The sequence below is a fragment of the Haliotis rubra genome, unplaced genomic scaffold (genome assembly GCF_003918875.1).
Source record: "Haliotis rubra isolate DU_JTF1 unplaced genomic scaffold, ASM391887v1 Scf1823, whole genome shotgun sequence".
Classification (NCBI taxonomy): domain Eukaryota; kingdom Metazoa; phylum Mollusca; class Gastropoda; order Lepetellida; family Haliotidae; genus Haliotis; species Haliotis rubra.
Window position 1 is genome coordinate 6,823 of NW_025765807.1, and position 18,480 is coordinate 25,302.

At 40.3% G+C, this 18,480-nt stretch overlaps 1 protein-coding gene across 1 annotated transcript in view; it reads right to left on the reverse strand.

Moving 5' to 3' along the window:
- Positions 1-3,624: 3,624 nt before the first annotated feature.
- Positions 3,625-18,480, reverse strand: part of LOC124273642 (glycerophosphodiester phosphodiesterase domain-containing protein 5-like) — a 55,577-nt gene continuing 40,721 nt past the window's right edge. The window contains exons 3-7 of the mRNA XM_046708917.1: positions 11,520-11,623; positions 9,431-9,524; positions 8,510-8,668; positions 5,204-5,297; positions 3,625-3,760 (exon numbers count right to left, since the gene is read on the reverse strand). Coding sequence (XP_046564873.1) covers positions 3,753-3,760; positions 5,204-5,297; positions 8,510-8,668; positions 9,431-9,524; positions 11,520-11,623 — 459 coding nt within the window. The 3' untranslated portion in view covers positions 3,625-3,752. The remainder of the gene's footprint in view (positions 3,761-5,203; positions 5,298-8,509; positions 8,669-9,430; positions 9,525-11,519; positions 11,624-18,480) is intronic.

An 18,480-nucleotide genomic window follows, 5' to 3' on the forward strand; every position in this document is an offset into this window, starting at 1 on the left:
ATAAGAGTGATGTTAAGATGATGTTATGTCCAACTTAGAGGGCATTATAAGAGTGATGTCATGATGTTATGTCCAACTTAGAGGGGGCATTATAGTGATGAGTGATGTCATGATGTTATTATGTCCAACTTAGAGGGCATTATAAGAGTGATGTTATGATGTTATGTCCAACTTAGAGGGCATTATAAGAGTGATGTTAGGATGTTATGTCCAACTTAGAGGGCATTATAAGAGTGATGTCATGATGTTATGTCCAACTTAGAGGGCATTATAAGAGTGATGTTAAGGATGTTATGTCCAACTTAGAGGGCATTATAAGAGTGATGTCATGATGTTATGTCCAACTTAGAGGGCATTATAAGAGTGATGATGTTAGAGGGCATTATGATGTTATGTCCAACTTAGAGGGCATTATAAGAGATGTCAAGCGATGTTATGTCCAACTTAGAGGGCATTATAAGAGGATGTTAAGCGATGTTATGTCCAACTTAGAGGGCATTATAAGAGTGATGTCATGATGTTATGTCCAACTTAGAGGGCATTATAAGAGTGATGTCAGCGATGTTATGTCCAACTTAGAGGGCATTATAAGAGTGATGTCATGATGTTATGTCCAACTTAGAGGGCATTATAAGAGTGGATGTCACGGGATGTTATGGCCAACTTAGAGGGCATTATAAGAGTGATGTCATGATGTTATGTCCAACTTAGAGGGCATTATAAGAGTGATGTTATGATGTTATGTCCAACTTAGAGGGCATTATAAGAGTGATGTCGTGATGTTATGTCCAACTTAGAGGGCATTATAAGAGTGATGTTATGATGTTATGTCCAACTTAGAGGGCATTATAAGAGTGATGATGTTGTGATGTTATGGCCAGCATATGTCGCGGGATGCTATGGGAGTGTATCGACTATAAGAGAAGCCTCCAGATTTGCACTACTAACCTCTGATGCCCTCGGTGGGCCAGTATCAGGGTTTGCTAGGCAAGTCATCGGCATGAGTGATAATACACGGAGAGTTGCTTAAGGTGATATGTACAGTCCTATCATCACAGCAACATACATGGTCAGCCACAACAGCTTCAACGCTGAAACAGAGAGGCACTCAGTAAAGTGATCGCTTTTAGCAATATTCCAGCAATATCACAGCTGGGGACACCAGAAATGGGCTTCACACATTGTGCCCATGTGGGGATTCGAACCACCACTCTACACCCCCACCGCCCCCACTCAGTAAAGGGAGAAGGAAAAGTGTCAACATCAGTTCAGTGACTGACATTATGAGTCGTGACCTACGATCAATGCAACAAACCAGGGTTTTTCTTGGCACAAATTTGTCCAGAGAATCAAAATGTTAAGAATAGACACAGAAATGATATGCTGCATCCCGAGGGACGTACAATGATATGCTGCATCCCGAGGGACGTACAATGATACGCTGCATCCCGAGAGGACGCATCCCGAGGGATACACCTGCATCCCGAGGGATGTACAATGATATGCTGCATCCCGAGGGAGGTACAATGATATGCTGCATCCCGAGGGACGTACAATGATATGCTGCATCCCGAGGGACGTACAATGATATGCTGCATCCCGAGGGACGTATAATGATATGCTGCATCCCGAGGACGCATTAATGATATGCTGCATCCCGAGGGATGTACAATGATATGCTGCATCCCGAGGGATACGCTGCATCCCGAGGGACGTACAATGATATGCTGCATCCCAAGGGGACGATAATGATATGCTGCATCCCGAGGGACGCTGGAGAGATACAATGATATGCTGCATCCCGAGGGATGTACAATGATATGCTGCATACCGAGGGACGTACAATGATATGCTGCATCCCGAGGGATGTACAATGATACGCTGCATCCCGAGGGATGTACAATGATATTCACTGCACCAAATTCTTGACAACAAAATTAAAGGTCCTGTTATCAAAGTAATTATACATTCCTACAAACGAGCACACTACACCCCTTAGTTTCGGGGACACTCATATTTCCTGTAAGAACCCTTGAAAATAGTATACAGAGATTAAGTTAAAACCTGCATAACCCCAGTCATAGTCTGTCATACTGACCCTGAAACAAATATATCCAAGAAAGCCCATGCAAATCTAGAATATGTGGCAATCCTAGGCTCCTTTTCATTTTATTTGAAGATTATTTTTATGAACAGTATTTTTCTGCAAAATATGTTCATTTCAGAGACTGATAGTCCATCCCAGTCATCAAGCCTGACCTTACAATGATTGCTGGGCAACTCCAGCCTGGAATCATCCAATACGGTTCAGACATGTAGGTGTGTAACAGTTGTACATATTTTGTGTTTAAGTGTAGCAGCCTGAAAAATGCAATCCTGGGTCAGTGACAACTTATTCTTTTCTAATTTGAGTTAAGTGACTCTTCCGTACTAACATGATTTAAACTCATGAGCAGGTATCACATTCAAGTCACGAACTGAGGCCAAAACCTCTCACAACATCCTATGTAGATCTGAAACCTGATGACATTTGCATGTCAATATATGTCAATGACAATTAGCTGTGTGTGAAGGAGCAATAACTCTCACGTTAAGGGCACCATCAGACCCCCAGACCTGACTTAGCAATCAACATCTGTGGGGTTACACTCAAGTCACATAACACGGAGTGGGCGTGGCACATTGAGAGCACATGTAGGCAGAAAGTGACCCATGGCTTGTGTTGAGACCTTTAAAGCATGGAAGTCAAGGGTCCTTGTAGGAGATGTTGAAGATACAGACTAAAGGGTGTCTTGGATTCAGGAACAATAGGAAATGCCCCCTATATTGAACACTGCAGTATTAAGGAAGGATAACACTATATTTGTGAACAACCTCGAGAGCGATGTTTCGGTGTAGGTTCTAACACTGTGTGAGGACAGAGAAACATATACACGTTTGAGATGTTTGTACAATAATGTAGAACACTATAGTGTTTATTTCTCCCTAAGACTAGTCACAAGGACTAATGAAGTATTCTTAATAGTTGCCCGACATTGTAGGAAGTACTGTTGATTGAAACAAAACTGTTTACAATGTGTACATATTCCATCAGTTTTATTTAGTTCTAATTTGTAGCAAAACTGAGCATTCAGAACTGGTTCAGTATAACCCTCAGATGCTGTGTCAATTGATTACTAGTCATACAGTCCCTGAACCATATTGATTTCCTTCTGCCCAGCCCTTGACTTCAGTCAAAGTCACAGGAAATATACAAGTCGGACATTGTGGCCACTTCCACTGGACCGCCTGCTTAATCTGCCTGATTTGTCAGTGGGTCAGACGTTATTTGTGAACACTGCCTCAGGTTCATTTCCCACAGGCTCCTTTTTGATAAAAAGGGAGTTATTGCTTCTATCAAATTGTATATATTCAGAGGTGAAGTGTTAGTTGCATGGACCACCATCATCACACTTTTTCTTCCTGCTCTGCACAATTTAGTAGTCCAGTATGAATTTCAAAGGTTGTTCATGTGCGAAAATGAATAAAAACCCAGCTTATTTGAATAATTGTTCCATCAAATATTTTTTTAATAGTTTCAGGGTGTTAACAATTCCTGTGAAAGTGAGATGCCGAGCCTCCACAACGAGTTGAATCAGTTGTCTCATTACGTGGCTAACAGTGAACATAATGAGACACATCTGTGAAATGAGCACCGCTTGCCCTCCTCTCATCACACTCACAGGTCAGAGGGCACACAGCTAATGAGGCCATTAATAGCCTGTAAAGGGAGATAACCCTTGTTAAAGACAACCTCACATGTGATAACTGTGAAACATTAAAAACAACAGCAGACGCCCTGAACCTTTGATCCATTTAAAAAAAAGAAAACAACAGATGGTATACAGTCAACTCTCGCTAATCCGACACTTGTATATATAATGATTTTTGTCATCGCTGCTTCAGCAAACAATCTGATGGGGTTACACAGAACGTATTAATGTCGAGTGGGTGTGGCACATGAAGAGCACATGTAGGCAGAAAGTGACCAATGACTTGTGTCAGTAAATAAGACTGTCAAGCAATAGAAAGTATACACTTGAAACTTGGATTTGATCATTCAATTACAAACATTATCAAAACAGTTGCGAAACACTGTAAACTACAGGTCCAAAACTCAACTATACCACATTAATCTAATACACTGTCAGCTTCCATCACTGTTCGCCATCACTCAACATGGTTGCATACTTCCTTGAACAGTTTGTGGGCCTCAAAAGATAGAATGTAGCAATAGCATTGATATATTGCAACGCTTTCACAACACTTCATCACAAACCTTCATGTATTTCAATGTAAGTAAAGTGTGTTGGTCCGCTTGTTTGTTGCTTAACGCGACTCAGCAATATTCCAGCTATATGGCTACACGGTCTGTAAATAATTAAGTCTGGACCAGATAATCCAGTGATAAACAGCATGTGCATGGATCTGCACATTGGGAACGATGACATGTGTCAACCACGCCAGCGAGATTGACCACCCATTCTTGTTAGTTGCATCATTTGAACTTAATTAGTTCACATCTAAATCTCAGAAAACAAATGTTAGTCGTGGTATGGTTTTATTCTGTTACTTGGGCATGAAGTCACTCAGTCCTTACAGACCTCTTGTGGTAGCACAGTGGGACTTGATTACTTGGTATAAGACACTCAACCCTTACAGACCTCTTGTGGTAGCACAGTGGGACTTGATTACTTGGTATAAGACACTCAACCCTTACAGACCTCTTGTGGTAGCACAGTGGGACTTGATTACTTGGGCATGAAGACACTCAACCCTTACAGACTTCTTGTGGTAGCACAGTGGGACTTGATTACATGGTATAAGACACTCAAGCCTTACAGACCTCTTGTGGTAGCACAGTGGGACTTGATTACATGGTATAAGACACTCAACCCTTACAGACCTCTTGTGGTAGCACAGTGGGACTTGATTACTTGGTACAAGACACCTAACCCTTACCGGACCTCCCTAAATGAATAATAGTAATATAATAATAAGTATATTTATAATGCACCAAATCCAGACACAAAGTGTCTGCTCATAGCGCTACATAAGAGATTCTGACATCACGAGGTTAAGAGACTAATCTGACTATCATCTTTCTGAACCATGAGTTTGCTTTTGAGTGGTGTTCTAAGCAGTGTCAACAGAAGTGCCTTACCCCAATGTGAGAGTTTAAACCACTGAAGGGAGATAATCCATGTCATGAGAGTCATCAGCACAACTGCTCCTATCTGGAGGAAGGGACCCGTAATCTGCAACACAGAACAGAGGAGACTGTTCACATGCAGTACTGTAACTGCAACACAGAACAGAGCAGACTGTCCACATGCAGTACTGTAAAGCACCATCACAACAATTACTTACATTCATCCACACTCTTCATAATTGTCAGAGAAACTTTAGTAAGATTCAGTACACCATTGGGCCCCCATCTAAGTGTAAACCTCAGTAAAACTACAGAATACCGGATACCTTCCGCCATCTTTGAAAGCATGCAAATTTACTTAGGGTTAGGGTAAGGTTTAGGGTTGAGGTTAGGGTTAGGGTTAGGGTAAGGTTTAGGCATAGGTTTAGGGTTAGGGTGACATGACATTAAACAATATGGCAGGTAGGTATCCAGTATTCTGTAGGTGTACCTAAACCTCAAATACAAAAATTCCATGGTCCTCATTGTGAGTTACCGAGTAGGTTATTGTGAGTTACCGAGTAGGTTATTGTGAGTTACCGAGTAGGTTATTGTGAGTTACCGAGTAGGTTATTGTGAGTTACTGAGTAGGTTATTGTGAGTTACTGAGTAGGTAGTTGTGAGTTACTGAGTAGGTTATTGTGACTGTGAGTTACTGAGTAGGTTATTGTGAGTTACTGAGTAGGTTATTGTGAGTTACTGAGTAGGTTATTGTGAGTTACTGAGAAGGTAATTGTGAGTTACTGAGTAGGTTATTGTGAGTTACTGAGTAGGTTATTGTGAGTTACTGAGTAGGTTATTGTGAGTTACCGAGTAGGTTATTGTGAGTTACCGAGTAGGTTATTGTGAGTTACCGAGTAGGTTATTGTGAGTTACCGAGTAGGTTATTGTGAGTTACTGAGTAGGTTATTGTGAGTTACTGAGTAGGTAATTGCGAGTTACTGAGAAGGTTATTGTGAGTTACTGAGTAGGTTATTGTGAGTTGCTGAGTAGGTTATTGTGAGTTACGGAGTAGGTTATTGTGAGTTACCGAGTAGGTTATTGTGAGTTACTGAGTAGGTTATTGTGAGTTACTGAGTAGGTTATTGTGAGTTACTGAGTAGGTTATTGTGAGTTACTGAGTAGGTTATTGTGAGTTACTGAGTAGGTTATTTTGAGTTACTGAGTAGGTTATTGTGAGTTACTGAGTAGGTTATTGTGAGTTACTGAGTAGGTTATTGTGAGTTACCGAGCAGGTAATTGTGAGTTACCGAGTAGGTTATTGTGAGTTACTGAGCAGGTTATTGTGAGTTACTGAGCAGGTAATTGTGAGTTACTGAGCAGGTTATTGTGAGTTACTGAGTAGGTTATTGTGAGTTACTGAGCAGGCTATTGTGAGTTACCGGAGCAGGTTATTGTGAGTTGCTGAGCAGGTTATTGTGAGTTGCTGAGCAGGTTATTGTGAGTTACGGAGAGGTTATTGTGAGTTACCGAGCAGGTTATTGTGAGTTACTGAGCAGGTTATTGTGAGTTACTGAGTAGGTTATTGTGAGTTACTGAGTAGGTTATTTTGAGTTACTGAGTAGGTTATTGTGAGTTACTGAGTAGGTTATTGTGAGTTACTGAGTAGGTTATTGTGAGTTACTGAGTAGGTAATTGTGAGTTACTGAGTAGGTTATTGTGAGTTACTGAGTAGGTTATTGTGAGTTACTGAGTAGGTTATTGTGAGTTACCGAGTAGGTTATTGTGAGTTACTGAGTAGGTTATTGTGAGTTACTGAGAAGGTAATTGTGAGTTACTGAGTAGGTTATTGTGAGTTACTGAGTAGGTTATTGTCAGGCTTTGTTTGTTTGGAGTCAGCAACATTTGTTCCAGCTATGTGACGGGGGTCTGTAAACAAGTGAGTCTGGACAGACTATAAAGTGATTGACATCATGAGCATTGAGTCGTAATTGGGACATGATGACAGGCATCAATGAATTCACAGAGCTTGATCCCATTAGCTGGGCGAGTATAGGCTGGTTCACAGAGCCTGATCCTATTAGCCAGGCTAGTACAGGCTGGTTCACAGAGTTTGATCCCATTAGCCAGGCAGGTATACGCTGGTTCACAGAGCTTGATCCCATTAGCCGGGCAAGCATAGGCTAGTTCACAGAGCTTGATCCCATTAGCCGGGCAAGCATAGGCTGGTTCACAGAGCTGATCCCATTAGCCGGGCAAGCATAGGCTGGTTCACAGAGCATGATCCCATTAGCCCGGCAAGTATAGGCTGATGCCAAAGGGTCAACATCACTTTGACCGATATTTCAATTATATCACAGCAAGTCCAAAGGCAGAGCTTTTTTTTTAACTTTCGTGACTATGTGAACCCCAGTGGGATGATACAAATCAGATTTAGGGCAAATATCTCAGGATCAACAGTTACTGGCTAGAAGAATTAAAAAATCACAGATGGAAAAATTATTGCAAGAAGGGTGGCATTATCATATGATGTCTTTGAGGGAGAATATATAGAGAATACTACACTCTGTCGCATAACATATGAATTATACGAAACAAGTGTCCTTCCTATGGTACCTGACCGAGCGAAAACGAGGTCAGAAACCATAGGAAGGTCACGAGTTTTGTATAATTCGTATGTTATGAGACCGAGTGTGGTATTTTATTTATTACCCATGTCTTACATGCATTAAATTGACGAAATAGCTTATTTTTGTTATTTTTATGGTTTCATAAAAAGGTTGCAGAATAATTTTGTTCTGTAGTACACTTTTTGCATGACGTCACACTGTAATGACGCCACTACGCCTTGCTCGTCTGCCCCCTTGGTAACCTACGTCCCGATGCATGTCAGTTGTCATCGCCTCGTACAGCCTCCAACATTAAACTACTCCGTAGCACCCCGTTTCTTGGTTTGCAGTTGCTTCACTCGGGAAACATCACTGGTGGAAACTTTGCGTTTAAGATTTTCGATGGATATGTCTCAGTTGGACTCACAATTAAATAACAACACGACAACGTTCGCAATGTTTACATTCCCAACAATGCATACAAGTTGTAGAATGAATGAATTCACTTGTTTGCAATGAATGAAAAAGTACTTCCGTCACAATGTGACCTAATTGAGAGGTCATCGGTTATCTAATCAAATCGTTAGAATCTCCGGTCAAGTCGTTAAGACACAGGTCAACGTGATACGACACTCTTGTGACGTACGAGATCAGTATGCAACTTACCATACATTGACCACGTGGGTAATAAAGATCTGGAACTAATGTGGAAGTGACGAGGGGAACTCACCCTAAGAGAGAGTAATACTAGCGTCCATTCAGACTGCCACATCATTTCCACGGCAACCGTGACAGCGACACAGCCTAGCAGGCTGAAGATGATGACAGCGATGTGGACTGGGTGGATGTAGAGTTGGTGGCCGTGCAGGACGTGGCACAGCACCAGGCACTGCAAGCACAGCATTACACAACAGTCAGAGAACAGCACAAGATCATCTGTAAAGGTGGGATCAAACTCAAAGGGGTAGACTTGAAGCTATGATTAAAAATATCTACTCTCAGCATGTAAGCTGGAAATATTAGTATATTGTTAGTTTGTTGTTTAATGCCATGCTCAGCAATATTCCAGCTATCTGGTGGCAGTCTGTAAATTATCATTCCTGGACCAGACAAAATCCAGTGATGAACATCATGAACTTTGATCTACGCAACCGGGATATGATGACATGTGTCAACCAAGTCAGCAAGGCTGAACACCCGATCCAGTTAGTCGCCTCTTATGACAAGGATAAGGGAAGGGAGCGTGTTTAACAAGTCTGTACTTTATTAACTTTACAGTGTGTCAGCTTCAGGTATGAGCAGAGCTTTATATGGCAAAGGTGAGAGATGCTGACAAGCCTAATGAAACACAGGTATGGTGTTTACAAACCAAAGTTCTTATTTGAATTGAATCTGGGATTCAAACCCACGACAAGTAGAAACTTGCAAATATTTGCAGATCATGTGAAACTTTGCCTCCAGTATTCCAGTCACAGCACCAAGTCTGACCTCAGCATTGGACCTCACAAGGGAAATCAAACCTGAATATCAATAAGGTGAGTATTCAGGCACCAAAATACCCACGTGCTCAAATCTCACAGCTTTAGGCCATTACAACCTAATGTAAGGGCAGTAGCAGTGACGTGGCAGTCAGTTCACTGTCGGTACCCACCATGACTATGATGAAGTAGGCAAACACGGCGCAGGTGAGACCCAGGATGATCCTGTACCATGGAACCCATGTCCGCAGGAGTCCAAACATGTGCCTGAAACAAAAAGCTATGGTTACAGTGAAACCCTGATAATCTTGACAGCAGCCCAAACATGCCTGAATTCAGAAACCACATAGAGAGTAGCCTTCACCTGGAACCATCAAGATTTCACTCGGTACTGTCAAGGCTCCACTCAGTACTGTCTAAGCTTCACTCAGTACTGTCTAGGCTTCACTCGGTACTGTCTAGGCTTCACTCGGTACTGTCAAGGCTTCACTCGGTACTGTCAAGGCTTCACTCGGTACTGTCTAGGCTTCACTCGGTACTGTCAAGGCTTCACTCGGTACTGTCAAGGCTTCACTCGGTACTGTCTAGGCTTCACTCAGTACTGTCAAGGCTTCACTCGGTACTGTCAAGGCTTCACTCGGTACAGTACTGTCTTCACTCAGTAGGCTTCACTTCACTCGGTACTGTCTAGGCTTCACTCAGTACTGTCAAGGCTTCACTCAGTACTGTCAAGGCTTCACTCGGTACTGTCAAGGCTTCACTCGGTACTGTCAAGGCTTCACTCAGTACTGTCAAGGCTTCACTCAGTACTGTCAAGGCTTCACTCAGGTGTCTGTCAAGGCTTCACTCGGTACTGTGTCAAGGTACACTCGGGTACTGTCAAGGCTTCACTCGGTACTGTCAAGGCTCCACTCTGCACTGTCAGGTACTGTCAAGGCTTCACTCGGTACTGTCAAGGCTTCACTCGGTACTGTCAAGGCTTCACTCGGTACTGTCAAGGCTTCACTCGGTACTGTCAGGTACTGTACTGTCAAGGCTTCACTCACTAGGTACAAGGCTCAGGTACTGTCAAGGCTTCACTCGGTACTGTCAAGCTTCACCGGTACTGTCAAGGCTTCACTCAGTTCTGTCAAGGCTTCCCTAGGTACTGTCAAGGCTTCACTCGGTAACTGTCAAGGCTTCACTCGGTACTGTCAAGGCTTCACTCAGTACTGTCAAGGCTTCACTCGGTACTGTCAAGGCTTCACTCAGTACTGTCAAGGCTTCACTCAGTACTGTCAAGGCTTCACTTGGTACTGTCAGGTACTGTCAAGGCTTCACTCAGTACTGTCAAGGCTTCACTCGGTACTGTCTAGGCTTCACTCGGTACTGTCAAGGCTTCACTCGGTACTGTCTAGGCTTCACTCGGTACTGTCAAGGCTTCACACGGTACTGTCAAGGCTCCACGCGGTTCAAGACAAGCTGCCAAAAAGAGAACCCCGAGCGTGACTCCAAGACACAACAATCCCCTCTCCTCCATCCTGTTTACACCAGGCAATATTACATCTATATGATGACAGTCTGTGAAAATATTCAAGTCTGGACCAGACAGTCCTGTGATTGAGGTAAAGAGCAACACTCTGTGTTGTACATGGGAAACAACAACATGCATTTACCAGGTCAACAAGTCCTGTTATGAAGACTTCATGTTCAAAGTACTGCGTGTATGAGGGGCGGTGGAGGTGCATGCTTTCAGTCCATGCAATGGTTGTCAAGACAATTCTGCTGTGGACATTTCTCTCTCGTTCCTTCTTCCTTAGAGTAGGTGCTGGGGTAGCCTAGTGGTTAAAGCGTTAGCTCATCACGCTGAAGACCCGGGTTCAATTCCCCACATTTGTACAATGTGTGAAGCCCATTTCTGGCGTCTCCGGTCGTGATAATGCTGGAATATTGCTAAAAGTCACGTAAAACCATACTCACTCACTCACTCACTCACTGCATTTATGATTCGATATGTGTGAGCATGAGCATGCATGAACCAGTTTGGGTTCATGCCAGTTTGGTTCTACCAGGCCGCAAGGGCTACTGACAAGTAGCCTAAGTAGTAGGGGAATATCAAATTAATGACTTTTATAACATTTGTGTAGAAATCAAACCAGTTTCATATCAACATCATTGACCATCACAACATGCTTGTGTAAAAAGTGACATGAAGGTATTACACTCACCAGTTGAGGTCACAACATACTTGTGTACCAAGTGACATGACGGTATTATACTCACCAGTTGAGGTCATCGAAGCTGTTTCTGACGATGAGCCAGAAGTAGAAGTAGAAGATAATGTAGAGGAATGTCAGACAGAAGAGGCTGAACCAGAACAGGTCTCGCTGAAACACAAATGTAATTGTCAAACACACAGTCAGAAACACAAACGTAAATGTCAAACACAAGGTGAGGTCTTGCTGAAACACAAACGTGAACGTCAAACACAAGATCAGGTCTAGCTGAAACACAAAATGTAAATCTCAACCACAAGGTCATGTCTTGCTGAAACACAAACATAAATGTCAAACAAAAAGACAGAAACACAAATGTAATTGGGTCATTTTCAAAATTGGTAGGATTTTCAATTCTTTATTACAGTAAAATCAAACTCATGGAAATTGATTTAGGTTTTATTCAAATGAAATCTCAAATACTTAATTATTCAATAATACAAACATCCAGGCTCAAATTTACTAATTGGCCTTTTAATTGATACATAAGTAATTAATAGGGTGAGGGAAAGTCCTGACCGTTACCACTTCTTAATCAGAATAAGGATTTTAAAATATAATTCATAAAAATCTTTTAAAGATGGCAGACACAGCTTTTACACCGACTTAATCAAACTTGAAGGTAAAAACTATTATCATTATTTTTGAAAGTGTTATTTTGTATCTTTCATATATTTACCACAAAATCATTGCATTTTTCTAAAACATTATTGTGCATATAGCTTTCCGCAGGTAATATTGTCTAAAAATAACATCAGCTACTAAGCCCAGGACATCTTTAGATGACACCAGTATAAAGAGAAGTGTTTCATGTATTATCATGAATTAATTAGAGCAGTCAATTAACAGCAGTAACGGTTAGGACAATAGTGGTAACGGTTTGGACAGGAATGGTAACGGGCTGGACATAAACCTTAAACAATTTAATTCAACATAGAAACAGGTAACATGAAAGGAAAAAATTATATTATTTACTTCAACTGCTAACCCTATTTTGGACAGACAGTGAAATGTGTATTAGAAATTTTAACTTGTAACAAATGTGACATGTTTTCTTCCATGCTGTGGTAACGGTTTGGACATTTGTTATATCAATATGAAACTTGTGAATGAATTTAGGCTTTTGAATAAAAACAAACTGTAGCTTCTAAAGAATAGAAAAACACACCTGTCTAGGTTGAAAATCACTTATAATCTAAAGAAGAGTGCAATTGGGGAACGAAAATTGAATGAATAGTAACGATTGTGACATTATTAGTAACGGTCAGGACATCAGTGTAACAAACAAATGTTATCCCTCTAAAAAGATCCAAAAGATTAAATTCTGAAAGGTACTGCAACAACTATGATACTGTACACATGGTCATGCTACACAGGCCACTGAATAGATGTCATTTTGCTGTTGATATTATGGTGCAATATTAGTCTCCACGAAATATCCTTCTTTCATTCACTCGGATACCTTTACTTTTTGTTAATCGTGAGATGGTAACACATATTTATGAAATACAAAGGTTTGGCCAACATATTAGCACCTAGCAAATATTCAAAGTAAATGGTAATCTTACATATCTCACAGTTAAAGTTAAAACAGTTTACACCCAAAAAATCTTTAAAGGTTGGAATACTGTACCCATAGATGTCCTAACCGTTACCCTTAATTTATAAAGACTATAGATCTTATAGAAAATAGAAACTTAAGGTGATAAATTCGTTTTGGTTGTTATTATTTAAAGCAGATAGATAAGTAAATAAAAAATTATTACCACACCATGGAACATATTCTTTAAAATTAAAATTTATTAAAGATATGTCCAGACCGTTACTATTATTTGTCCAAACCGTTACTAGAGACTGTGTTTTTTATGCTACTACATCAAAACTCCTTTGAACAGTAAAATTCCATGCTTAAACTTATCTTAACCGTTAAAGTAATTATAAATTTGTTATATTTCAAATAGTAATGAACAACTTTTTGAAATACAAATCATTTTGTCCCTAATCGTTAGGATGTCCAAACCGCTACTTTTGCAGAATGGTAACGGTTTGGACAGTAACGGTCAAGACAATTTGTAAGTAAATCTAAAATAAAAAAATGAATGATCCCTAAAAGATTTCAAAGGACATGCCTTCCACCTCTTCCATTTGTGGGCAACATATCCATTGAAATGTAAAAAACAAAGATATATATTTGACACAAAATACATTGGTAACGGTCTGGACAATTAAGGTTGACACATAACATTTATACTTATTTGATGGTGTCAATTTTCTGCAAAATGTGAAATAATGTCATTATTTCTTTTGCTGTCACATCCACAGGGACTAGCTCAAGCAGACACAGGTAGTAGAATTACAATCCAGCTCCAGGGGGAAATTATTGCAGGAATTTCATACACTGGTAACGGTCAGGACACAAAATGACAGGACAAGCATGTTACAATTTGTAGAAAAAAACTTTTTAAGTTAAAAAAATAAATAAATGCAGTTTGAGTATGCCTGTTCAATCCTAAATGGCATAATATGAATTAGTTTGTTTATTTGCATTTATGTTTACATTATTTGTGAACATTGATATCAGGACCGTCACCTCCGGACAGAGCAAATCTGCCAATTTTGACCCTAAAATGTGGCTAAATATAAACTTCAAAATGATAAGACTAATGATATACCACATTTCCTGACTAGTAAACTTCTAAATATGTTTTCTAGCACAAAAAAATCCTTTTAAGTTAACAGATTTTTTTTTTATTTGGAACGGACAGAAAATCCTACCAATTTTGAAAATGACCCAATTGTCAAACACAAACGTAAATCTGAAACACAAGGATAGGTCTTGCTGAAATACAAATGTAAATGACAAGCAAGAGTATTGTTCTTGCTGAAACACTCGTAAATCTGAAACACAAGGTCAGGTCATGCTGAAACACAAACGTAAATGTCAAACACAAGGTCAGGTCTTGCTGAAACACAAACATAAATCTCATACACATGAACAGGTCTTGCAGAACATTTTGTGAGGGGGGGCCACTGGTATGTGTAAAGTCATTTTGGACAAGTAGACATTCTTGGTTAATCCATCCCTGTGATATAGATCTCAAAAACAAGAAACAGTCACAGAGGAGCATACTCATGTCTCCAAAAGTTAGCATGAGACATGAAACATGAGACAGTTTCAAACAAACACTTACAGATACAAGCATCTCCACATCACTCAACTTAAGTACTTGTCAGCTGATAAATGATATTCCATATAAACTTCAGATTGCCATATTATGTGTTACTCCTGGTAGGAAATTGGGCAGCTCGGGCTCGTTCACAACATCATAAACATGGAGCCTTAAACTCAGCATGGCAAATGTCTGCCAATTTAGCCATGAGTCCACTGGCCCCATATGCAGGAATATTCTATTCAGTCTCGTAAGCTCAGACAATAAATGTCTATCTCTAAACTACAATTGAAATTGTTAGCTTCAGACTTGACACTTGCTTTCTCACTAATTGTCTTCTGATAATACCAAACCAGGGACTGGGATAGAGAACTTTGCAAAGGGGACATTTTCAGGATAATTAGCCATTTTTTTGAATTTAGTATGGCCATTGCACATTGTAAAGTTCAAAATTTTCATGGGCCATTTTTATTCTAATGTGCAAAATGGCCCAATGGCCCCTGCCTTTTCCATTTCCTGCCAAACATGCAGCAAAATATGAAAACTAAACTCAAAGAAGATTTACAGCTAAATGCAAGCACTTGTTCATGTATTGAACTACCTGAAAGTTTGAATTTACAGATCTACGAATGTATTATCTTCAGGCGTACTGTTCTCTGGACCACAAGGTCTCTAATACTCTTGATTTTACCTCAGGTGAGCCTGCCGAGCAGATGCAGTTATACACATTCAACACAACTGTCTGCTATGTCGAGAAGTAATTATATACAAGAATATTCCAGACTCGTTAAATGAAGTCCTTTCAGAGACTAAATGGTCATGAAGTCACAAAAAAGATAACATTTTCACACATGGTAATCTCATCTCACAGACAGGGTATAGAGAGGAATGATCGGCAGTGAGAAGCCCATCCTATAAGCAGCCATCAGGAGCGGCACTAAATTTTTCGTGTGTTTGTTTAACTGTGGTTGATGGACAGTTTGGACTCTCCAAGACCATCACACATGCCATACTTCACATCAGCTTCAGAAGGGTAGTCTCTGCATGTAGCAATGGGAAAACTTCCTGTATTTTGATGATGTGTGAATGTGACAACCTCATGTGAACACCACTGCCTCTATAGCAGCCAGCCTGTCTGTCACCTTATTAGCTACAGGCCCCGCAGTAATCAACAAACTGACATGGGATAGACTACTACTTCCTCTCTGGGAAAGGGGTGGTTAGGTAGCCTAGCGGTTAAAACGTTGGCTAGTCACGCCAGAGACATGGTTTCAATTCCCCACATGGGTACAATATGTGAAGGCCATATCTGGTGTCCCCTGCTGTGGTATTGCTGGAATTCTGCTAATAGCGGCATGAAACTCAACTCACTCACTCACTCACTCACTCACTGACTCTCTGAAAATACATAATATTGATTACATCCAGTCCTTCCAATAACTTGTAAAATGGACCCAGTGAGCGGGCAGGTTCAGAACCTGATGAAATCAAGTCTTGCTTCATTTGGGGCTTTTGCTCTGCTGAAAGGGCTGGAGGGAAGTGACAATACCATAGTGTTAGGGTCTGAGATACATGGGACTAAAACATGGGACTGTGTCAGGGGTTTATTTCACACAATCACTGACAGATAGATATGCATCTCTGCATAGAGGATGCACTTCCTGTTAAACAGGAAGTGGAACTTTGTTACAAGTAGCTGAACAACAAACCTGCCACTCTATTGAAATGACTTCCACTGATTGCTGCTGTCAAAAACTGACACTTGATTGAGTTTCTCCAACATGTACACACACCGAGCACAGTAGCCCATGCTGACAGGACCTGGTTATTTGATGATGATATCCCAGAACAACCACTGTTTCAAACACATTCATGATCATCACACACCTAGGTGTCTTGTGTATCGAAGCAGGCAAAAAAAATATCTCATTGCAGCTGTTACAATTGGATCATATATTCAGTGAATCTAACTGTATCCCTTCATGAATTCAATTTCATATTCTCGATCACTATAATAGAATATTCATGATTTTTCTTAAAATGGAGTGGTCTTACTTGAATTTGGGTGTTATTTATCAATGCACGATTTGAAAAATAGAATGTCCACATCAGGCAAGATAATAGTTAAAGTTCACATATATTCAAATGACAGTGATGTGGTTACTGGTCATTCGCATGATGAATTAACCCCGTCAACATGGTTATAATATGTCAAAGAATTATGTTGTTTCACTGGATATAATGAATAATACATCACCAGCCGACATGTTATTGTATTCATTACCCAATCTTCATATTCACTACTCAATCTTCGTATTCACTACCCAATATTCATGATGTAATATATTCGCCACAGTGGCCACTGCAGGCCTCCAGTCCATCGCTCCTTGTCTGATTGTACCAGCACACTGACCAATCAGCACTGGAAACACCCAACTGATATTTCCAAGTTCATTTTGAAAAAATATTATTGATAATGACCGTATTGCTCACTATTCTCCCGAATTAATTTTAACACCCCAACAAAATATCACGGACTTTAAAAAAAGAAATTACAAACATTGCCACTTTACACAAAGTATTACAGTGTGATGACAAGCAAGACACGTACCCTCACAAAGTTTAGGTCACCTTTCACGGCTTATTTGTTGTTCTTGCGCCCCACCTGGCCCCATCCAATAATGTACCTTTCTTCTTATTAATGTTGTAAGAATCTACAGTGAAACTTCACTCTATGCAATAAACAACAAGTTGGCATCCATAGAGTCGTATGCTTATTGTTGACTCACAAACTACAAGAATGCTGATCAAACAATCTTTTACGGATGTTTGCAATGACCTATTCTAAACCACAATCAGGGATAGAAATACTTTTCTTTTTAAGTGTGCCTTAGGGCACCAGACAAATATTTTAGGTGTGCCTTTCAGAAATTGAGTATGCCAACATGTTTTTAGAATAAATGACAATGATGATGAAAATTTGAAATTTATTGTTAAATAAAGAAATGGGTTTATGAGCATTTAGATATGTATGGTATTATTCAATTTGGAAAAAATATAATTGTTTGGGGGATTAAATGACTAAATGTGAGTTATGTCTCTAGAAAATTAGGCGTGTCAAAAGGACATAGAGAACATTTTTCAGTCATGCCATTTCAATATTTATTATGCCATGGCACACTAATATATGGGGTATTTCGAACCCTGACAATCTTAAGTGAGACTTCTCTTCAAAACTATTTTCCAACACAACAGATATCAGAGTGCCAGATGAAACCCTACAACTAACCACACCATTCAACTAGGTGACCCTACAAGCCCAATGAGGTGTGGAGTAGGGAAGTGGGTTAGTGGGAACACACTCTGCTGCCTCTTGAACACATTGACACAAGTCTCCTGGCCGACCAGAACTTAACCTGGTGGAGTAAGTCAAGACACAGACGAGATGCAGCCTGGAAGTGCACTCTAGGGAGTTTCCCCCCATCAGAAGACGGCAATTACCCCCAGCTGCTCACCAACTCATACATCTGCCCAATCCTCCCGTCAAGTAATTAAACATTTAAGTATGTTATTTTCAACGTGTTAAGTCATATGTGATGAAAAGTGAACAAGTAATATTTTTCTCATTTCGTTGTAGAAAATCGTTGAAGTGTTGTTTTTATCTGTGAAGTCCATCTTCCCTGCGACTTGGCCGTGCAACTCTCATCCTGCGTTACACGTGTCTCAGATGAGGCGTGGAAGTCAACATGTTATACACCTCACAACTTACCCATCACAACTAATGACTTCCACACATCA